Source organism: Rhamphochromis longiceps, linkage group LG23, assembly GCF_057381845.1.
Source record: "Rhamphochromis longiceps isolate RC_006_pf linkage group LG23, R_longiceps_female_GT1.1, whole genome shotgun sequence".
Taxonomy (NCBI): domain Eukaryota; kingdom Metazoa; phylum Chordata; class Actinopteri; order Cichliformes; family Cichlidae; genus Rhamphochromis; species Rhamphochromis longiceps.
Window position 1 is genome coordinate 1,078,928 of NC_140578.1, and position 22,795 is coordinate 1,101,722.

The 22,795-nt window shown below is 46.2% G+C and overlaps 2 protein-coding genes across 8 annotated transcripts in view; both read right to left on the reverse strand.

Moving 5' to 3' along the window:
• Window positions 1-320: 320 nt before the first annotated feature.
• On the reverse strand, window positions 321-8,839 carry use1 (unconventional SNARE in the ER 1 homolog (S. cerevisiae)). The gene is made up of 8 exons (XM_085398513.1): window positions 8,692-8,839; window positions 4,862-4,911; window positions 4,560-4,638; window positions 4,307-4,459; window positions 4,142-4,157; window positions 3,995-4,016; window positions 3,748-3,910; window positions 321-1,737 (listed from the first exon to the last, which is right to left on the reverse strand). Exons 1-8 carry the CDS (start codon window positions 8,788-8,790, stop codon window positions 1,555-1,557), a joined length of 765 nt encoding a protein of 254 aa, XP_085254639.1. The 5' UTR covers window positions 8,791-8,839; the 3' UTR covers window positions 321-1,554.
• Window positions 8,840-11,453: 2,614 nt separating this feature from the next.
• The window catches only part of myo9bl (myosin IXb-like), a 58,509-nt gene continuing 47,167 nt past the window's right edge, over window positions 11,454-22,795 (reverse strand). For 3 of the 7 annotated variants that reach the window (XM_085399177.1, XM_085399179.1, XM_085399178.1), the window contains 27 exons: window positions 22,282-22,395; window positions 21,487-21,526; window positions 21,270-21,392; window positions 21,098-21,178; window positions 20,840-20,950; window positions 20,550-20,675; window positions 20,311-20,460; window positions 20,069-20,229; window positions 18,880-19,974; window positions 18,720-18,786; window positions 18,491-18,606; window positions 18,247-18,359; window positions 17,972-18,156; window positions 17,782-17,889; window positions 17,511-17,681; window positions 17,377-17,418; window positions 17,192-17,303; window positions 17,024-17,097; window positions 15,736-15,928; window positions 15,530-15,658; window positions 15,332-15,437; window positions 15,063-15,194; window positions 14,640-14,763; window positions 14,418-14,468; window positions 13,711-13,826; window positions 13,477-13,613; window positions 11,454-13,042 (listed from right to left, as the gene is read on the reverse strand). In XM_085399177.1, the coding sequence (XP_085255303.1) occupies window positions 12,486-13,042; window positions 13,477-13,613; window positions 13,711-13,826; window positions 14,418-14,468; window positions 14,640-14,763; window positions 15,063-15,194; window positions 15,332-15,437; window positions 15,530-15,658; window positions 15,736-15,928; window positions 17,024-17,097; window positions 17,192-17,303; window positions 17,377-17,418; window positions 17,511-17,681; window positions 17,782-17,889; window positions 17,972-18,156; window positions 18,247-18,359; window positions 18,491-18,606; window positions 18,720-18,786; window positions 18,880-19,974; window positions 20,069-20,229; window positions 20,311-20,460; window positions 20,550-20,675; window positions 20,840-20,950; window positions 21,098-21,178; window positions 21,270-21,392; window positions 21,487-21,526; window positions 22,282-22,395 (4,534 nt within the window). In that variant the 3' untranslated portion in view covers window positions 11,454-12,485. Of the gene's footprint in view, window positions 13,043-13,311; window positions 13,367-13,464; window positions 13,614-13,710; window positions 13,827-14,417; window positions 14,469-14,639; window positions 14,764-15,062; window positions 15,195-15,331; window positions 15,438-15,529; window positions 15,659-15,735; window positions 15,929-17,023; window positions 17,098-17,191; window positions 17,304-17,376; window positions 17,419-17,510; window positions 17,682-17,781; window positions 17,890-17,971; window positions 18,157-18,246; window positions 18,360-18,490; window positions 18,607-18,719; window positions 18,787-18,879; window positions 19,975-20,068; window positions 20,230-20,310; window positions 20,461-20,549; window positions 20,676-20,839; window positions 20,951-21,097; window positions 21,179-21,269; window positions 21,393-21,486; window positions 21,527-22,281; window positions 22,396-22,795 lie in introns of all 7 variants that reach the window. The other 4 variants (XM_085399181.1, XM_085399180.1, XM_085399182.1 and 1 more) reach the window with 3 other exon arrangements.

Genomic DNA, 22,795 nt, shown 5'->3' on the forward strand with positions numbered 1-22,795 from the left:
AAGGAGGAACAAAAGCTGACAACGCACAGACTCACACACGATCGCCGTGTGCTTTCCCCTCCGCAGCCAGCGGCTCTTATTTAGCTTTACTTCATCCTTGGGGCACTCCTAAATGAGTAGCAGGTTTAATTTGGGAATCACCGCTCGCTCGGGCCACCGGGGTCACAGAGGTCATTGTGTGCGTTGATACTCAAAGCTTGTGACTGACGCACACTGGCCGTGTGATGCCACTGCATTAGTTAGTTCCACACTGACAAGAGGACGCCTTCAGGCATCTATCAGGAAAACGCACTCTGGACTCACAATGACAACGACGGAGGGAAATTAAATTATTTTATTTCTCTCTTGAATCAGATGACATTTTAGTGATACTACGCACAACACGTGAGCCGTCAAACAGGACGTGAACAAACAGGATCACCTGACGCAGGAAACCGACTATAACAGGGCTGACGACGCTGGCTCTGACCCTTAACGACGTTTAAACATTTAAGTGATAAACACCAGTGCGAGTTTACCGAGCTGCTTTCAGTGAACAGCTGGTGATGCTTTACTTTAAAGAACATCACCCTGTGGTTTGTGATTTTGGTCATCACTACGTTGTTGTTTTTTGGACTGGAAGCCACCACATGTGAGAGCAAACTTCACTGGAGGTGAATCACAGACACAGGCCTGCAGCTGCCTGTCACACATTCACCTCGGCCCGACTTTAAGCCTCAGCAAAGTTTAAACAAGTGAGGTAAGAAAGAAAAGAAACAGTAAAGTTGTCAAAAAGGTCAAGATGAAACTGGTTCTAGTAGCAGGCTGTTAATGTGCTTACTTCTTCTGTAATGCTGCATTTTAACATGCGAGTCTGTGGGTAAATGACTCAATCTGGGAGTGGGCCTCAAGTGGCCACTGGTGGAACTGCAGTTTTTGACTCTTCATTTTTCAGCCCCTCAGGTCAGAACTGGATGTGTAGAAACATGACCAAGCATAAAAATGTACAGCATGTTTCTATCTGCTTACAGCCACATCACAGTATGATGTTTAAATCAAATATACTAAACTGGGGATTTAAGGTAAAGCATTAGCAAACGATGGCACATTTGTTACAAACTGAGTTACAGCTGACGGCGACGGTCCATGAACGCCTTTCAGTGTGCACGGGTACTAAACAGATGCTCCACCAAAGACGAGTGTGTGTGTTTGTAGTTTCACTTGGTGACAAAGTGCATACATGTGTTGATTGGCTCGCAGCCGTCCTGATGAGGGTTAAAATAGTTAAGGCTCAGGTCCTGCCGTCCGTGCATTAAGACTTTGCTGTTGCTCCCAGCAGATTCTGCTGTGTCAAAAAAGAGAATTCTGGTGCTTCGAGTCGTGATTTAAACTTTAATGTGGAGGAGAAAGATTTCAGTTTCAAAAGTGTAAAGTGACAGTCCGTGAAACTGATTTGTTTTGGTGCTGACAGCTACTGATCTGTATCGCTGTAGCTCTACGGAGGCCTGTGAAGACTCTGCTCTTGTAAACACGGGAGCGTGTCGGGACTAAGAGTTCAGAGGATGATCACGGTCATCATCTGAGTCTGGGGAAGATTCTGATGAAGAGGATCATGCTGATAAAGGTGAAGGAGACTAGGATGAGCATCAGCCACAGCAGCCAGTTCACAGACTTCTTCGTGTGCTGCTCCAACCGCTCGGACTCCGTCTTCAGCTTCTCGAAGTTCAGGTCCGCCTGACGCATGGACTGGCTCAGAGTCTGGAGGCAGAGGGAGACGTCGCCGATATAAACATCAAAACCACAGACAAACAAGCCCGCTGACGGGAACACTCGGAGTCTTTATGCACAGTGTGGCTCCAAAGGCTGTTAGCTGGCCTATACTGCCCCCTTGTGGCCAGAATCAGTTAAACTCCTCCAAGTTTCTCAAAGAGAGGCAGAAATAGCTCTAGAGGTTGCACAACTTTTTTTCTTTCTAACAAATAAATAAATAAATCTTAAAATAAATGATTTCAAAGATTTAATAAATGTAAATACTGCCAGCACGAGAGGAGGGAAAAAAGGATCTTCAATAAAAATATCACAATTAGCACTTTGTCACCTTTTTATGATGCCCTGAATTCGTTAAGTGTGGGCTTCACTCATGGAAAACTATTTTTTATTTAAGCTGGTTCGAGTTTTCCCGATAAGCAGTTAAAACAAGTTTTGTTATGGACCAAGTTTTTTCCAAGTTTCCATCATAAGACTCAGATTTGGGCCGGTTGGCGGCCACATCAGGTCCTTCAGCACAAATCTTCTTATTAACGTAACTAAAGGTTTGGAAAGGGCAGCTTTTAGCTTTGATCCCCAGCTGCTGAGAGACTCTGCAGGAGGACCTGGGAGCAGCTGGAAGCCCGCCTCTTTCTTCTTCAGGCTCTGGGCGTGCTCACATGAAACATCATGTGACTCCTCTGCACAAAACGATCCCTACGAGTGTTCCCTACTGCAATCAGGGAAGCTAGCGGATAATTATGATAAAAATCTATGTCAAACATTAAAAAAAAGCCCAAAGGCTGTTCTTCTTAATAGATTTATTCTGAGTGCGCTTTTAGTGCTGCTGCTTATTTGTAGCATTACAGCTTAAACGTTGCTCCCGTCCTGCAACCTGATGCAGCAGCTGCAATTCCAGCAGCGTAAAAGAGATTCGGCAGCAGATTAGAGACAGTTTTTGGCTTAACAGCCTACCTACACAAAATGTATATGGGTACAGCAGAGGGTCTATACTGCACTAAATGGCTGTTGTAAATAATAAGTCAGTGGAAATCTGGCCCTTCCAGCATCCTCTGCTCCCACAGAGATTTTCATCACAAGTGATCTCTGTGATTTAGTAAAAAGAAAGGTCCTTCTGACCATTAACCTCCCCTCATAGCACACCCCTCTGCTTGGGCTTTGTATACTCTGACTTCACTTTATTTGGATTTAATTTCTCACTTTCAGCTTGTATTTATATTGGGCAGGATGCATGATCACCCTGAAACAACTTGAGGAAAGTGGCCAAACCTCAGCTAATCATTCCCATATCTTTTACCGACCCAACCATCATAAAAGTTTGTTCCCAGAGTCAGAAGTGAATCAGGAAGAAAGGCTTTGAATGTGTCGCCCCCGTGTCCTACAGAAATCGACAGAAGCAGCTCAAAGTGTCAGAACTGGTCACGATCGGCGAGTTTAATATATATTTAAATGAGAACTGTGCTGGTTGTGCTTCACCTCGACACAGCTAAAGTTCCAGAATCATCTGCACATTCAGGACGCTTCTCTTTAGCCCACTGTGTGTTTTCTGCTGTTAAGTGTGGGAGCTGACTTCCTGTTTAGCTTCAGCACCACACTGACTCACTGTTCTGACCATATGTTCCCACAGTCTTCCCATTTTGCTCCTGAGTTTAGACACAGCTGACTGGGAGCAAACAACATGTGTTGCATTTCCTTCTTGGAGGACTCGCACTGTTTCGGCTGAACGCGCTGCAGCTTGGGGGCGTGCTTTGGCTCGATTAGCCAGGTGCAAGAGCTCGTTGTGGTCTGAAAAGCGTCTATTTGAACTGCTAACTATTTTGTGCGTTTAGATTTGTGCATGCATTCGGTTTAGAGATGCAAATTAAAAGGTGAATTTTTTCAACTTCTTCATCTGGAAACAAATCTGCCATTAAACTTTTTTTTTCCACAAACACAGACTCAAAAACAGTTTTGCATCAAATCTGTGAGTTATTTATTTATTCCATATATCTGTCTGCTTACCTGGTTGTCTTGTTTGATGATGTTCTGCGCAGCCAAAGTGTTGTTCTTCAGATTTCTGGCCAGGTTCAGCATGTCTTCAGCCAGCTTCTCCTGCAGGTTGTGGTGATGCTGCAGGACGGCGTCCAGCTCTGCGGCAGACTGACGCTCGTCCAGAGGAAAACATCTGCGCAGAGGTGACACAGGTTGAAGCTTTTACACCCAAAAACAAGTCCAACACACAAGATCATTTAGAAAAGCTCGACTTTACCTTCGGTTCCTCAAGTCTCCGTCTAACGTGAGAAAAGAAAAATAAAATCACCTCGTCTTAAAAACAAACAAATACAATCCTATCGAAATATAATTCGTCATATTTCCATCTGATGTTATTAAATCCAAGAGGCCGAGTACTTCGTACCTTTTCCCGACGACCCCTGCAGTGACAGAAAAGAACATTTATGAGTTCAAGACAAAATGTGGGAAACGTTTTATTTAGATGTTTCTACCACACTGTGGTAGTTTAGGAGGCGCGCTGCAGTTCGTACAAAGAGGTCACGTCTGCAGTACGGTCAGAGCGTCCTACCGTGCCGAGCAGCTCGTCCCTCATCTCTCCCGTGCACCGCGCCTTCGTCTGCGTGTGGACTTTTTTAGTGACAGACATCCTCTCGTTGGCCATCGTGGCCGTCCGACCGGGGGCGAGGAACTGATTAGCTAAAGCTTTTTCTGTTGGTGAAGACTGAAGCAGAGCGGGAGGGACAGGAAGTCAGAAAACTCAAAGCTTCACTTCAAAATAAAGAAAACACAGTTGTGTCGTGTTAAAAACAGGAAAAACTGACCAGCTTCTCTGCTTCTAGAGTTCCTTTCAGAAAGTTGACTTTTCTCGTGTATTCAGCCAGGACCTCTGGTGTTGGTTTGCTGCAAGGACACACAACCGCTTACTGACAAAGCTTTGTGTTATTAAGCTGCAACGAGCAGATCAAACATCTGCGCTCATAACACGTAAGCCTGATGTGACCTGTTAGAAGATATACTCTTTTCCCTAAACACCAAACATGTTTAAAATAGGTTCTTAGTAATATATGTACATTTCAGGCAAAAAAAGAAAACACTGAGACAGAAAAGTGGAGGCTGGTGTTACCTCGGGCTTTTCCTCAGAGCCACCAGCATCTCTTCCAGGGCGCCCACATACTGGAGGAGACCAAACAGAAACAGTGATGCTGCTCACATGCTCTCGTTCATCTCATCAATCACATCTTTATTTCAAAGTAACAAATGTTAAATAAACATCCGTATATCATAGACTACACTGGGCCAAATAACAGAGTTTAACTGACGAGGTTCTTGTAAAAGTAGGCTGAGTTTCTTACAGAGGGTGGGTCACAAAGCCACACAGAAGCCACTGAGACCAGCTTAGGATGACTGATGACAGCACACACTCACTGCTGCAGGTGGACACTAGTGTAGTCTTCATCGACACACACACACACAGATAATGCGGAAAAACAGCTGTGACGCTGCAGAGACGGTTCCTGAGAAAAGCAAATGACTCTGTGCAGTAAACAGCATCAAGTGGAGGCTCCTTAAATTTATCTTTAATAGTTCCTGTTTGTAGCAAAGCATCGTTGAGGTTACACTAACACACACACTGAACACACCTTCAGTTTGCAGCTGTTAGAAAATAAGTCACGGCAAAATGCACCGTATCTCAAACTCCCACCAACGCCCAGTGGTTGCTGATCTCCACCAACCAGTCAAGCTGCAGTTTCCAGCCACGCTGGCACGGATGAGTCAAATTGTTGATTTGGTGACGTCTGCTGTCACAGTGAGTCGGCTCACTGAGAGAAACAAAACAGACTCTCACCACATCAGACCAAGTGTGCATGTGGTCTAATGACAAATGTAATAAGGAGGAAGCAGTGCAAGATGAACGTGTTTGACAGCTGTCAGAGTCGCACTGACTGTTCTTACTTTAGTTACTCTAACCTTTCATTTACTCTAAAAGTAAAAACCATGCAGCTGATTGGTTCATCCTGCTGGTTCAGATTAAAGGGTCTTCACTGCTCAGCTGTAGGGAGCCACTCGGTACAGCGTGACACGAGGTCACTGAGAAGAGGCGTCTTGATTTATTCAGTCCCAAGTGGCCTGGCGACGCCTGTTGTTACTCGTTTGCGTTAAAGCTACAGGTCACACGTTTAACTCAGCGACTGTTCCTTTAAAGCTGCTTATTGTTCATTCTTGGGTGTAAAAAATATTAAACCTCATAAACTAAATTAAAGCTTTCAGTGGAATTTAAACAGGCAAATGCTCTGAATTTAACCAAACACGTGTGTGTCAAAGATAAAAGCTGCACTTTGTTGTAAGACCACTTTGCGCCACAAGAGGGTGCAGTGCAGTGTGTCACCGTAACCTGTGTATTTTAAATCAGCGGTCCCCAACCCCCGGGCCTCGGACCGGTACCGGTCCGTGAGTTGTTTGGTACCGGGCCGCGAGAGTTGAGGCTCAGGTGTGAAATGTGTGGTTTTCAGGGTTTTTATCATTAACTTGGTAACACGTGTGTTATGAATAAATCTTCTTTTTTTTCGGTACCGGTACTAGTTTTATTTTGTTGTATTTATCCGCGACACCTTAAAGGCCGGTCCGTGAAAATATTGTCGGGCATAAACCGGTCCATGGCGCAGAAAAGGTTGGAGAGCGCTGTTTTATATGACAGCCTGGCAAAAGACGAGATCTCACGAGGCTCTTTACTAAAAAGAAAACTGTTAGCAGTGCTGCCCCCTGGTGGTCAAAGTTTTAGTAACAAAAGTTAGCCGTAATTTCCCATCACCGAACAACCACAATCGTCCATGAAAACGGTGGTACAAATCTCTACGTTACAGAAGTGTCACATCACGACATCGATCATATAGCAACTCTATGCATTCGTGTTTCCTAGCACATAAGCCGCACAGAGAGCCGCGTAATTAATTGAAAATAAATCAAAACTGATGTTCTGAACTCTCAACAGATGTGATCTGGTCCATGTCATCTTTGTTTTAAATTTAAATTCTGTTAACATTTCACCCAATGAGAGTTCACACAGTAACGTGTCTCCATGACATGAAGCATGATGTAAAAAGACCTCAACACAGTTTCAGCGTCCAAACGTAATACCACCAATCTGTTTCAACAGCTGGAGCACAATCACAATATCGCAGCTTTACAGCCGAGCGCATTTACAGGTCAAACCCTGCCAGCAAACTGTCGGGGCAAGAACAAGTACATAAAGGAAACTCCTTCGTTAATGTTAATCGAGGTAAAATGTTCAATTGTTTTGATTTGAGGCCCCGCCCAAGCATATCTGAGTACGAGAGCAGTGTGAGGACTTAATGAGGGAGCTACTCAACAACCTCACTGCTCTGCAAAACATGAAAGAGCTGTTCCTGATGAAAATGGCAACAACAAACATGTTTCACCACTAGAGGCACAAATACTCCGAAGGAGGAGACACCAGGAGCTGGTGTCTCGGGTTGGAATCCAGTGTGGGGCCTTTCTGTGTGGAGTTTACACAGCACAAAGACATGCATCTGTGGTTAACTGGTGATTCTAAATCGGGCCAGTCCCCTCACCCATCGGCTCTAAGATCTCCACTGCCTACTGGTTAAGACTCAGAGATCAGATTAGTTAGACAGGGAGTCGATCCAGACTTCCTGTACTGGGGGTGCTGGTTCCACAGATCAACAGTGTGGGTGTGAGTGGTTATCTGTCTCTCCATGTAAGCCCTGTGACACACCTCACCTGGCCAGGATGTACCCTCCCCCTCATCCTTTGACAGTTAAGGTTAGCCCCCCCCCCTAAGGAATATTGATGGATTGTGCAGATACTTAAGAATTACAAGTTTAAGTTACTTTAGTTTAACAAAAACTAAAACTACACTTCCAGAGAAAACTCGACCCAGAGTATCTCACTGCAACTCTGCGGCTTTCAAAGGAGTGAGGAGGAAAGGAGGTCATTTATGTGAAAAGGGAAAGTCCATCTCTGAACCGAGGAGGGGGCCTAAGAGCACGTCTTTCACTTTCTTACAATGCTGTGATTGCAGCCATTCCCCTGTGACCTCTGAATGGTTCTCATGCCCACCATCAATGAGTATGACAACAGTATATTGAAGATCATGAAACTTGGCTGGTGCTAGTTTTGGCTGATATGCAAATGTTTAAAAGGCTGGGAAACTGCAGTGAGCTGAGAATGAGGAAGTCACAGGTGAGTGATGAAATGTTTCTCCCACTGAAAACAAACAGATGAACAGAAACAGCTTTCTGGGACTAGCTAGAGCACCTGTGTGCTTACATTTGACTTTTGCTGTGTCACTGCTGCTTAGTCACACTTTAAGGTCACCAGCTCACTGGAAAGGAAGAAAGGATGGCTGTCCTTCACCCAACATGATGCGCACTATTTTCCATAGCATAATAAATATTGTCGCAAATATTTCTCTGAAATATCGCGATGTAATTTAAAGGCTGCATCACACCCCGCTGGTGCGCATAAGCTGAGTCTGCAGCTCCTGACTAGGTTAACTGTCTATGAGGCAGCAGGGGTTGGACGGCTGGAGGAAAACTCGGGTTGCAGCTGATTCTCAGCCGATCGTTCTTATTAAAAAAAGAAGAAGCTATAAATAAATACAGTTACTGTTAAAGATATGAACACATGGAGGATCTTCTGTGAGGAACATGGGTGAAAGGAAAGCTTCGGAAACGAGATTAAACACTAAAATACAGCAAATCTGCTGCAGCAGACTCGCCGTGTGTCGCTACAGTGACATCTCGGCTGTGATTGAACCTGTGCCTGAGGGGCGAACAGCTTAAATGTGCCTCCCGACAAAAACAGAAAGCGGTTTGCGCGACGACGTGGCTAACAGCGGCTCACAACAACAACAGTCAGGCTAACGTCATCACGACACGGTCGTTACAGCCGCTCCGAGCCGTGCCGGGTTACCTTTTCAAGCCTCCACTCCGTCTCTCCCCGTTTCTCCGACGCCAAAGACTCACAGCGAGACAATAACCTGATGAAATTGATTTCTAGTCTGGAAGCCATGTTTGGTTTGAAGCCGACACAGCGGCGCAGCAGTTTGACGTCAAGCCGAGCGGCGCAGACGTTATGGGCGGAGCGTCGCCCCGCCTCTTTTTTTTTTACGTTGTCAATGAAAATTTTACTTTAAAAAGCTAGACTTATAATAATGATAATAATGATAATAATAATAATAATAATACATTAATTATTATATTAATTATATTAATAATAATAATCTCGCCAGATCCCAAAGTTTTATCTTAATCTATTTCTCTCTATTCGAGAGAAATAAAATAATAAAATAAATATAAAACACATCATTCTGGCACGAAACCCACAACATGTCTGTATGTAGTACTTTTTTATTTATGTATGTTTTGCATGTGTTTATATACAGTTCTTAAAAAAAATACTGCCATAAAAACACTAAAAGAAAACAAAGTTAAAAATATTGTTTGTAAATTTTATTTATTGGGCAAATAAAACACTAAATTCACTTTTTTATACCCCAATTTGAGGCGCCATACTGGACTTCTCTGAGAGTCAAGCACAACGATTTTTTATTTTACGCAATGCCAGTAAATAATAATAATAATAATAATAATGTGCTTTCCTATTTTTTCTGCTTTTTTGTAAAAGATTACATAAATAAAATTAAAAATATGAGTTTTGACTGACAAGCTTGGACAAACTGGCGTCTCAGTCGTTACAGAAACATAGAAAATGAGTTTGATATTTTCAGTACTGTTAATTTAGGGTAATTGTGGCATAAACATTACACTGGGTGGTGGCCTGATAGTTTATCAAGTATCCATGTATGCCTATATTGACTGTATTGATTATGTTTTGTTTTATAATACATGGGTTATTTTGCTGTACGGTATCTATGACACTCAAACTGCTTTACATGTAAACAGATGGAATGAAAGATTAGCACTGGATATAAAGTCATGTTGTGCTTATCACTACACTACAGTGCGTAAAGTATAATAGCCCATTTAGTGCACGGTCTGCATCACTTTATTTAGTGGCGCAGCAAAGATGAGTCAGGGCACTCAGTGTTTAGACCTTTTCTTATGGTCTACATCATCTACAGCTCCTAGAATCATAACTATTTTTGCAACGTGGAGCACCGATTGGAGACAGTTGACTGAATCTTCTCACCAAAGTTTTAATCTGTAGCCGGAAACTTCTGCACCACCAACGGGCTGAAGTTGGAGCTGCGTTTTCCAGATATGAGGCATCTGTGGATCAAGTCCAAGAAGGAGGTCATCCGGCAGGTCACATGACACAGCCTGTTCAAATCTTCAGAGCAACAATTTTAGTCTTCATGTCAAAAAAATAGTCCCAGTCTGTTCAGGACTTTGTTTAATGATTTGTTAACCTAGTTCAAAGACCCCACATACCTATCACTGCAGCGCCCTTCCACCTGAGCATGCCCAGCTGTGTGGGTGGTGCAGAGAGGAGAACAATCATCTATCAGACTCACGTATCCCAACCCGCATGGAGGTACGTGACACAACATAAACTTTAATTTGCTTAACAGTGGATGGTGTGCGAGGCTGGTAAATCACCCATGACCAGGAAGGAAAATGCTGACCACAGCTCAGGGCGTAAAAACGGCAAAAATAAATGTAACCACTTCAAGGGGCGCTTGCGTGACACTGTTAAAACTCATGTTGGTGTAATTTCCTGTGCGCGGCTCTGGTGCAGCTTTATGAAGTCTGAAGAAATGACTTGTATGACATCACTTGAAAAACAGATCTTGCATTGTGGCAGCTGATCCTGAACTGTGGAGCCTTTGTGTGCTCAAGGTGCATTAATTCCACTCCACACAAAATCAAAAGCAGCGAGGTCTGTGCAGACGGCTGCAGTTTACTGTGACAAAGAAGCGGCTCATTTAAGAAGACCTGACCCGAGTTGTAATGACTGTTTAAGGCAGGAATGGCTCCGTGAGACTGTAAAATTATACCCACCTCTGGGAGTTTTAGCCATCTTAAAGCAAAATGTTAAACATACACACTCCGGCCACTTTATTAGGTACACCTGTTCACCTAGTGGTTAATGCAAATATCAAATCAGCCGAGTCAGTGCTTTTAAACACGCAGATATAATCAAGACGACCTACTGAAGCTCAAAATGAGCATCAAAATGAGCAAGAAAGGGGATTTAAGTGATACTGAACAGGGCTGGTTGTTGGTGTGAGGATTTCAAAGACTGCTGATCTGCTGGGATTGTCCCACATAACCATCTCTGGGGATTACAGATAAAGATCCAAATAAGAGCAAATATCCAGCAAGCGGCAGTTTGATGCTAAAGATCAGAGGCTGGCCCGACGGCTTGGAGCTTATAGGAGTGCAGAAGATCATCTCTGAACATGTTAAACCCTGAAGCAGATGAGCTACACCAGCAGGAGACCACACCAGGTGGTCTGTACCCAGTACTAGCAACATGTACCTAATGTAATGCCATGATGTGCAGTATTTCTAGTTTCATGTTACTACATATTGTCTGTGCTGAAGGTCCAAGTCAACCTATGAACCTAATTTGGAGCAGACTAACTCCTGGAGAGTTTATAAACGTCCTACAGTTTTATTTTAATAACTCTTGTTTATCACCAGCTTCTGTTTCCAGCGTAAAAGAAAATCGTTCTAATTGTGCGTGATGGAAACACAGAGCAGCGCACGTTACAAGCATCATGTACTGTATTTTCATGTTAATACTAAGAAACATTACAGCTCATTCAGTCAAAGTCACCATGCACTCTGTTACACATCAGAACATCTTCCTCATAATCCAGACGAACTAACATCATCATACATCATCATCATCAGCAGTCAGAGAGGAACATTAGTATTACATCTCATACAAAGTTGGCCGGAGCTGTGCTTCAGCAGACTTTTCTAATAATGGGACCGAGTGATTTTAGAGGAGGGGAAGTTCAAGGACACGCGGTGGCACCGCTCTTGGATCGTGGCTGGGTTTGTGTGGGTTTCCGTGGAGAAAGTGGCGTGTGCTGCTCCCGTTCCCTTTGCTGCGTGAATGCAATGACTTCCTATTTGGTGTGTTGTGCGGCGGGTAAAACATGAAGGCGAACAGAGAATGCTGTGTGTGTGCAACAGTCACAATGTGCAGGTTTAGGTCCTTGTTTTCCACGACAAACACATCCCTCCCTCTGCGAGCACCGTTCCATCATCATGACATGAGAATGAGCTTTTTAACAAGTCAATGTACAACATCAAGGCACTAGCTAACGTTTCAGCGAGCGGGTTTCACTCACTGGGAGAACTAAGAAATGAAAAGTGCGACTGAAACCTGCAATATTTTCTTGAATTAGCACAAATTAATAAAAAAATCATTATGAGGCTACGGGAGGAAACTGCCTCTGGTCCCACTGAAGTAATCAACAGTGAGGACAACATATTAAAAAGATTGAAAAGGTGCTTGGCAACATGTGGTCCAGTCCTTTTGACTAACGACACGTTAGTTCCCTCAGACAGCAGCAGCTGCAGTTTGTGCGAGCTGGGTTCATGCATGTGGAGCCGCAGCAGCTGCGCCTGCGTCGCGTCTCTCCTTTCCTTTACACACATCAAGTTCCAGCCTGTCCGAGCGCTCTGCTGCGTCGAATCCGAGAGCGGTTGAATTCCTTTTGTTTGTCTGCTTGCGGGTCGCCGTCCTTAATCCTCTTCACCGTTCCAGTCGTTTGTGCTCCTCCCCGCTCAGACTTCATCATCCATGTACGGGATGTCTGGGTCAGAAAACCGTCTGTGGACGTTTGAGACTTTCATGTCGCTGTGCTGGAGCTGAGGAGTGGGCGCAGCCGTGGAGACGGAAGAAGAGGAAGAGGCGGCTGAAGGAGGACAGGAAGAAAAACGCAGCAGCAAGTCGCACTCTGACCCGTCGAGGTAAAGGGACTGGGTGCTGTCTTTACGGCGGCCAGGCTGCTCTCGTCTCTTGGCCGAGAAGGCAGGCGCTCGGCTTCCGGGAGGGGCGTGAGACTGAGGTGGACTCGAGGTTGGCGCCTGGGAGCAGACTCCCTGCGGGAGTTTAACTGTGTTTGGGATGATGGGGTTGCGACGCTGAAGCGGATGCCTGAAGGAGGCGTTGGAGGATTCAGAAGTTGAAGAAGTGCAGCTAGCCAAAGAAGAGGTGGAGCTAGCAGGGGTGAGGGTCGACACAGAGATGCGTCCACTGGGGACTTTAGGCCTCTGGGTCAGATCTGAAGGTTTGGGAAGACAAAGCGCTTTGGATCTCCTCAGCTGATGAGCACCGCGTCCTGGAAGAGAAGAGGATAGAGGAAGGATGAGGAATATTTAACCAAGAGGCTCACAGCAGAGTGAAAGCCAAAAGGAAGATCATGCAACCATGTTAGGCAAGAAGAAAAATCAAAATGCACCCAGTGAGTTACAATTACAAGCATCTGATCTGATGTGGACGCCAAATGTTCAGCAAATCAACTTTGGGTGAAACGTGAGCATGTAGCCGTGCCACACATGCATTTACATGCACACAAACACACAAAAACACGGTTGCCGTTCCTCCGACCTGCTTTGCTACAGAGCAGACGTCACCGCCCACCTTCACCATCACTGGTCCAGACCTGTGCCACAAAAGACAGGAAGGGCCCCGCCCAGCAGGCCCCGCGGTCTGGTCAGAAACCCGCAGGAGACAGAAACAGGTAGGAAGTCCAGACTGTACCTTACTACTGACCTTCAGGCTCCGAGCTGTGAGCCGAGCGCTGCTGCTCGTCCAAGAGGCTCTCAGAGCTCAGCGAGGCTTCGGAGTCGAGATTCTCCTGGTCTGAACCAGGCTGCTCCATCTCTGGCAGGCGACAGGCAAGATCCTCTCTGAAGGTGAGATGAAGAGGAAATCACATGCATTAGGAACTGGACAATGAAGACAGCACACCTGAGGAACTGAAAAGTGCTGAGAGCGCAATCTTACTTCTCCTGTTTGATGGACTTGATACGTTCCATCAGGTTCTTCTCGGCCTCCGTGTCCGAATCCAGAGGCTCGTTCTCGGGGACCACGCTCAGATCAGTGCTGACCTTCTCGTGCATCTGCACAAGACAGAGGATCACACCTTCACCCAAACTGAAAACGTCCACAGTATAACAAACGCTAAAGAAACAGACACACATGACTTTAACCCAAACCTGAAACTGAACCAAAAGGTGTTAGTGAGGTCGATGGGGAGGTTTTCATGCACCTGCATAGGAATTCTTACAGAAAGTATTCAAAGAGATCCAAGTGAATACACACTTTTACTCTTTTCACCAAAATGTGCTGCCGAGTGATTGCTCTGTAGACAACACCACCTTCAGAGCTCTGTGGCCTTCTTTCCTCTTAAGGTTGAACAAATCAGTCACAAAACAGCTGTTCTTAGGTAGTAACAGTCCTTCAAACCCAGAACCACGGTGTGCTCTCACATCACAAGCAGGGCACAAACCAGTTAACAGCAACATGCAGTCTATTCCCAGTTAGTATGGAAGAATAAACAGTATTAAGGAAAGAAAAACCCCCAAACACACACACGACAGCCAAAGTTTGACCCACATCTTACATGCCATGCACAGGCGCCTCGACATGGCAGACCACTACAAACTACAACTACAAGGTCGACTCTACCAAGAGAAATCGATGATACGTACCACCGCTCCTTTGTAAGGAGCTGGTAGCCTGAGCGGTAAACGCCAGTAGTGCTAAAGAGAGACAAGGAACATTGGACACGTTACGCACGGAAGCTAAAGATATCAGATTCTGACAGTGGGGTCGACTTTATTACGTGACCTTCATCCAGCTTCTTAGTGTCGACTTAATTTGTCTAAATGGACAAGGACGCGGACAGAGGCGAGCGGCGCTCTCTTCCTCACCGTGTTCTGCCTCTTGAGCTTCAGCTGGTTAACGGCTAGAGCCTCGGCGTACTCCAGCTGCTCGATTTCCTCCATCTTCTCGTTGTAGCGCCGGATCTGCTCGTTGATGAGCATCTCCACACATCTGCAAACAAAAGAGCGATCAGGACCCACACTCCTTCCAGCCTTTGGGAGGTTTTGGACCGATTAGACGGCTCACGGGAGGGGCTCATGTGATTGGTGGGGCTTCTTTCTACTATTTTAGCGGCTTAACATTACAATACAAAGCATCTTGAGGATTGGTTCTATATAAAATAAACTGACTTAACCGAACAAATTAAAATGTAAATATTTCCTCTTTCAGAGTCCAAGTGAACACAAAGACCCCACACCCACCCAATTCAACCCTCATATTACATTCATGAGATTTCTTGGCGGTCTTACGTGGTTGTCTTGGCAACGTCTTTCATGCTGAGCAGTGGGTCTGCGCTGTCCGGGCAGCGGAGGATGCACGGTGCAAACACTATGGCCAGTGAGTTGGGAGACATGCGGTTGTGAGCCTCTTCTTTGCACACCCTGCAGGAGAATCACACACTGCTGTAAATGATCACCTCGCCGTTTAACTGAATACACGCATAACAAATAAGACGGGACGCAATGAGCCATCTCAGCGCAGGAGAAGTGATCAGAATCAAACAAACGAGGATCCCTGCCTGACGAGGTGGAAGACGAGCCTCTCCAAGGTGTTGTAATTTGCAGTCGGGAGCTCGTCCAGCACTTTATAGATGGCATGAAGCTGCTCCTGCTTCTCTGGAAGGTCTGACGAGAGGAAAATGCAACAAAAATCAATTCTTCAAAAACAGACAAAAATGCAAAGACACGAGCGCACTAGTGAGAAACGTCCTCCTCACCGACTGCATGCAGGAAGTCGTTGTAATGTGTGAAGGTCATCAGTGGGTCTGGCAGCTCCCTCAGCCACTGCTTTACCAAGCCTGTCACTGTGTGGATGGGATAGTCTTCGAGGCAGGCTGAGTTGGGGTCTAAACACAAAGTCGTCGTCAGCTCAGCGATGTCGTTTTAGGAGTCAGAAAAAGCAGAAACCAAGTTGATGTCTGACCTGTGTCCAGTTTCTGGTGAAGCTCTTTCATCCGGTTGGCAGAGCCCGATTTGCGATAGATGCCCTCCGTGTAGAGGCCGTGCATCTCCACGTGCTCCAGCATCATTTCCAGCACCATCGGTACCGGATTCTTTTCATTGAGCAGGTGACACACACGCACCCCGAAGTGCTGCCCGGTAAACTCGTCATCATTCTGTGGAGTCACCAGACGGCAGCGGTCAGTCGGACCTCGCCATGATCCACCCACAACATCCGAATCACACATTCTTCACTACAAACTTCACTGCGCTGTTATATATAAAAACATGTTCCCAAATATTATTGAACACGTGGAAGCGTGCTTCCCAGGCAGCTGCTTCCTCCCGAAGGGCCGCTTTCATTAACTTTATTTAACGTTTTCAAACACTGCGTGTCTATGATCAAAGATAAATATGCAGCCGACGGCGACAGTGCAAAAATGCTTCTTAAAAAGACCAGCAGAAAAAAAATTACTTGATTAGAAAATTTTATTTTTTATTCAAAGCTAGTGGAACAGGGGCTGGATTAGAAAACTTTTTATGCACAGTGTTTATGACTAATCACTAACCCAGCCCTGTATTTTATTTAATGCACAACACAGACTGTATATAAAAGATGGATACCACTGCAAATCGAAGCCAATGTTCTTAAAACTGCATTCTCTCCAATGGCCAGTAGAGGGCAACGCTGATGGTAACAAACCTCAACTGGAGAGAAAAATGACTCGACTTTAGTTCAGTGAACGTCTCGTGATGAGTTCATGGTCCCAAACATGAGTTTCAAACTTCTTCATGATGATAGGAAATTATGGTTACATTTAAAAACAAAGTGAGGTTTGATTCTGGGCGTGGCTACTTTGTGGCTATGACATGAAAGGGAGTGACATTTCGTAGTCTTCCTGACCTCTCCGTGCAGGTTAGACTACACACCACCTTTGAACATACATTTACACACAATGTCAACTAGCACATCATTTTTATTATGTTTGTGTTTTTTAAATTGAGTTAACAGGAACAGCAGGTAATTTTAAGTAGATGAGAATCATTTAAAACACTGGATTAACTCGTTTACAGTATTCCACAAACTTTAAACACTTCGTCTTCCTCTCATCCACGACTTCAAATCACGGATTAACCAGATGTGAATGTTAGCAGACGGTGGGAGGAGGAGAACCACTGCACCGACATGCTGCAGGAGTGTGCAGGTCTAACCTTTGGTGGGCAAATGCAAACCAGCCATCCTTTACTTACAGTCTATGATGAAAACCCACCTTTTTGGCAGAGAAGGTGGAGCAGTCGATGTTTATCTTGGAGATGCACTTCTTGTGGCACACCATTTTACAATCTGTGAGAAAAGATTAAGAATTGAACTCAGTCGAAGCTGAACTTGAGTCTTTTACAGCATGCTGTGCTGAAAACGCTTCGTCGGGCTCACTCACTGCTGCACATGTAGGCCTTCTCCATGCCCCAGATGTAGGAAGTACACTGGTCACATGACTGCATAATGTTGACCTGATAGTTACTGAAAATGTGATCCAGCGGATTTTCCACCTGAAAAGACAACCAATCAATTAAAGACAAAATCATTACTGTGATAAAAGACGTCAAACGCTGCATCACTTACACTTTTGTCTTTCTTCCTCCTCTTCTTTCTCGCTTTGGCGGGCTGACGACAGACAGGCACAAATCACAGGTGTGAACACTGTTTTTCTTATTCGCAGTGACGAGGCTGAACAAGTCGAGTTGCTTTGTTTTTACCTTTGCAGGTTCAGCCTCCTCCTTCTTCATCTCTCCTCTGATGAAACCATCCAGCACCGACTGGAACAGGTTCACCACCAGTTGGACTTCTTCCTTCCTTTTGCTCCCTGCCAGGTGCATCACTTTGTTCTGGTAGCCTGACATTAGACCTTTGTAGCCGATGGTGGGTTTCTGTTAGGAGACGGGAGGGAAAACGAGGAAGAAGAGACGATGGTGAGGGTGAACGTTGATCGTGTGATGAAGCTGCTTTGATGGCAGCTCAGAGACTTACAGGAAGAGAATACATGGCTTTGATGTTCTCTCTGAACTGCATGGTGGCTGTCACAAAGATGTTTTCCGTCTCTGACAGCGTCTTGCTCCTGGAGCGGAAATCGTTCACCTGCAGAGGAATAAAACCCTTTTAGAAACGTGCGAATCTCATTTCCTTCATCGAGTCTGTCATCTTGTCGCCTTTCGCTCACCTGGTTGCCCAGAAACTCGTCGAGGTGCCGCAGCTCGTTGGCGTTGGTGATTTCTCGATCCAGCGAGGCGTTCCACTGTTCAGAGACTCGTGTGGCTCGGCTGATTTTAATGCTGGGATTTCTGCCTATAGCTTTGCCGCCGCGGTCACCGGATTGAGATCGGGGCGCGTGTCCGGATATCGGGGCTGAAAGAGAGAATGCGTCCCGAGTCGTTAAGGCCAGAAACTACAGCAGGTGAGCAAAGCAGCTTCAGCTACTCCTCTTGTGCGATTTACCTTCCCATGCGGTCGACTTCTCGTTGAGAGTCTGAGCGAAGGTCAGCTCCCCGTTGTCTGGAGTCTGGGCATCTTTGCCTTTTTTAAAGATTTTGCTGAAGAAACCGCTGGGCCTGCGATCCACAGAAGCAAAACACATAAGAACGACCACACATTAGTTCACGTCACAGACACGCCTGACATTCATTCGTTTCTTTTTATGCAACCAGAACATGTGTTTGCACTCCATCAGCAGCTGTGGTACCTGTCAGGTGTGGATGCGACTGAGTGGGCTGAATCCTGGTACCCGGCAGCCTCCTGCTGTCTCTTTCTCACGGAGCCTCCCTTTGAAACATCACCAGAGCTGTCAGTCGGGGAAAGCTGTTCAGCAGAGAATATCCAGTTACTTACACGACATCAGAGCGCAGATGTTTCCACAAACTGACAAACGTTTCTCTATAACGGTCACTTTACATTGAATCGACGGAAAATACCTCTTTGATGGAAGCGCCGGCATCAGAGCCGGGAGACAAGCTGTCGATCGACGAGAATGTTTCATTCCTGAAACGTAGACAGAAGAGGAAGATCGATTAAAGAAAAGCCGAACTGAACCAACTGTTGTAAAGTAGCTTCAGCCAGCAGAATGAGACGTACAGCTTTTTGGTCTGTTCTCTGCTTTGAGGTGGAGAAGGGCTGATGTTCTCAGAGAGCTCCCCGTTACTCCTCCTCCCCCTCCACTTTTCCGGCTTCTCCTTTATCGCCCCAGGCCGACGCTGCAGATTTACCGCGCCGACATTCTCGCTGAGGCCGTTTCTCTCCGACAAAGAGTCGGCGGGCGCCAGAGGTAATGAAGACGGACGGACAGGACCGGCGGAGGGAGGAGAACTTTTTGCCTCCTTCTTCGCTCCCTTGTCTTCCTTCACTTTCCAGTTCACAAAGGTGTACTGGTCCAGCTCCTTGCTGTCTGAGCGCTCTTTTAGCTTCGATGGCTCCTGGTTTTTGCTCTTCGGCGTGGTCGTGGGATCCTTGTTGGTGGATGAAGACGAGGCGACTCGCTCGGACTCTCTGCGGCTGTGTTCCAGCCCTCTTTGCCTCCTCTGCTCCCTCTTCTCCTGGCTCCTGGTTGACAGGCCCCTGTTAACAGTCGAAGATTGTGGTCTCTTTTGTTCAGCGTTTGGAGGTGTGGAGGTTGTGCTAGCTTCTTTATCCTCGCCCTCAGCTGGAGATGTGGGCGTAAGTGCACTGGAGATGAGCCTATCAGAGGGCAGATCAGCCTTTGACTCTTCTAGTGTTTGGCTCTCCAGATCCTCCTCCTCCTCATCCAGCTGGGGTCCAGCCTCAGCTTGGTTACTGCAAGCTTCCGAATGCATTGCCTCACGCTCCAGCTCTTTCTCTTTGCCACGTTCTTCCTCTGAATTTGAACTTCTATTAACATCTTCACCCTCCTCTTCCTCCTCTAAACCCTGTGCATTGAGGTTTTTATCCAGCATCTCCTCAGTGACCAGCTCTATATCCGAGTCCTCTCTCGTTTGAGGTTCCTCTGCAAGTCGTTGCTCCTTTGCTTTCCTGGCTGCCTCTTCTGCCCTTCTCCTTGCTGCTTCTTCCATTCTTCGCCTTTGCTCCTCTTCTGCTTTTCTTCTTGCCTCTTCCTCCTCTTCCCTTCGCATCCTCTCTTCTTCTGCAGCCCTCCTCCGAGCCTCTTCTTCCTCCTCCTCTTTCTTCCGTTTCTCCTCACGGATTGAAAGGCACCTGAAATGCACAGCAGATAATGCGACACCAGACTGTCAGCGTCACCTCTCACGCAGCAGATTACACAGGCAGCCCTGCCGAGTGTGTTTTCTACCTTCTGCGTGCAGAGTGTCCTCTGACCAGGGCCTGGATTTTGGTAGCGCCTCTTCTTTGCTTGGCGTACGCCGATCTCTGTCTGTGGCCTCTCCACACCGCCTGGATCAGAGTGGCCGCCTGCCGTCTTTGCTCCTCTCTGCGGTACCGACGCCATGAACGCTGAGAGAGAGGGCGACGGTGAAAACAATCAGCACCGTTCTTAAAATACCTCCCAGAGTTTGGAATCGGGTCTGTGTTTACCTGGATCGTGACGGCCGCCTGCCTCATTTCTAGAAACTCTTTCCTCTGCAGGTGAGCTCTGACCCAGCGCTGCAGGAAGATGATCTTGCGCATTACGTCCTTGTGCAGCACGTCCTGCAGCTGCTGTCGCTCGAGCTCTTTCAAGAACACCTGAAAGGACAAAACACACCAGGGTGGCATCACGAATGTGGATGCTGGTGTCTGCAGGACCACGTTTATAGGAGCGTAACAGGTTGTACCTTTGTTTTGCCTATCTGGTATGTGGTCGGGTTGAGGCCCATCTTCTTCTCAAGCAGCGCTGAGATGTCCTCTTTGCAGGCAGTCGCGTTCTTTGGCAGCAAAACCCTGAACTGCTCCATGAAGTCCTGCAGGAACAGAAAAGCATATGAATACAGCAGGTGGAGCAGTTTCCACTTCTGTTTTTCACATGTGCCCTGACGCAGACCAGAATATTAACATCTAATCAACATGAAAATATGAACTCCACGCCTGAAGTAAATTTCCCAAAGGAAGGGCACGTTTGCAATACCTGGAATGTGTACTTGGCTCCGTAGCCGGACCTCCTGATGCGAACGGTCTCCAGCATACCCGTGTATCGCAGCTGCTGCAGCACCAAGGCTTCATCCAGATGCATCTCCTTCTGCTCAGTTTGACATAAATACCCACGATCCTCATTTACAAAGTGGTAACAATGTGACGAGTTCTTGTTATTAAAAGCACCAAGAATTTACGCTGTTATTGCATTTAAAAGGAAAGAAAACATCAACGACTAAAGAATCGCGCTTACCTTCTCAGCATTGGAGCGGATACACCGAATGAAGAAAGGCTCGGCTCTGTTTAGAGTCTCTAAGAGTTTGGTCAGAGAAGTCTGAGGACAACAAAAACAGCGGTTTGCCGAAGCTTCGCAGAGGCGATTGTTTGCAAGCACAATGTGCAGATAAGGTTACAGGTAAAGTTACCTGGAACTGGGCACTGATGCTGGGAGGCTTCTTCTTCTTGTGCAGGTGGAGCAGAGACTTGGTAGTGCGATCCTGCAACGTCAGGCTCACGATGAACTTTAGAGATCGAGAATCCAGCAAACTCTGCAGAGCAATAAATGGAAGATGAATTCCTTTGCTTGCAATCTTCAAACTGAGGAAGAGCACAATCTCAGGTTTATCTGCCTTTACACTTTACCTTTGGGATGGGTTGCCTTATTTTGATGCCCTTGTTTTTCCTGCAAAAAGTGAAGAAACAAACTTTGAGTCTGACGGACAGAAGTGCTGAACGCCTGACGACTTAATGAGGAAGCGGATGATGTACGTGAAGGCCAGGTTAGTATGGATGGGTGACTCCTTCATGCGCAGACAGTGATGAACATTAGGCTTGGACCTGAATCGGATGAATGACGAGCGCGAGAAGCAAGACTGATGAGAAGGTGAGTGACGAGGGAAGGACGACAGACAGAGGAAGAGGATGTATGCTGCAGGAGACGGGATGTAACTCTACACAATGAGCCCAGCAGAGGCTCGTACTCAGACGTACTCTCTCTTTCATCACTGCATAAAAACAAAACCCTAAACTTCAAATCCTCGCCGCTGCTTCTGCTGTAAAATGTAACATGCTGCAAGGCTGCTGGGCCATTACGTCACAAGATGCTCTGAAGGACCTTGCATGCCAACAGTCTAGAAATTCATGCAGCAGCAAAAGTATTCATGGCATTTCAGCCTTCAAGAAACCTCGGCACCTACACACCAGAGCTAACAATATGAAAACGCAATAATGAATATTTTATTTGATCAAATCACATCAGACTGGAATCATCTGGCTTTAAATGTGACCGCGGAAACTAGTCACTGCTGGAAATATCGACTCCAGCTCCAAAGACGTGTGATCTACTTTATTATTTAAATAAAGTTTAACATGAGCATGGTCTGCCTGAGCTGCACTGATCTGAGCAGGAGCTGATGCCAGGTCTGTCTGCAGACTCACTGAAGGACGTGTCGCGGGAAGCGGAGGCGACCCCAGGACTGCAGCAGTTTGCGAGGGTCCTCACCATCCAGCTGCAAGTTCTTAATGGAGCTGATGATCTCTGCATGCATGTTTCTGATCACACCGCACGCACACGCACAATCGGCGTAAACAGGGGGGAGGGAGGGGAAGCAGGAGAGGTGGGGGGGAAACAGAGAAGGGGCAAAGAAGGAGGGAAGGAAAAGAAGTAAAGCGGGGTGTGACAAAACATCTCTGTTAGGAAAACAAACCACCAAAAACACACACTCAGGAGAAACGTCAGCTTTCACACTGTGAAGAATGACCCACAAAACCTTTAGTGTTCATGTAGAAGGAAACCACAACACACAGACACACAACCAGGAAGCTATGAAGCCCTATAAGAGCAAAAAAAAGGACACAGAGGTCGGGAGATACAGGGTCGGACACACACACACACACACATGCACGCAAACACACACAGACACATGCACGCAGACACACACACACACACACG

Coding starts and splice junctions, on each gene's coding strand:
- use1 (XM_085398513.1), bottom strand. CDS start 8,790: ATGGCTTCCAGACTAGAAATCAATTTCATCAGGTTATTGTCTCGCTGT. Junction 4,460..4,559: donor CTCTAGAAGCAGAGAAGCTG/GTCAGTTTTTCC, acceptor GCTCTGCTTCAG/TCTTCACCAACAGAAAAAGC. Junction 3,911..3,994: donor GGAGACTTGAGGAACCGAAG/GTAAAGTCGAGC, acceptor ACCTCTGCGCAG/ATGTTTTCCTCTGGACGAGC.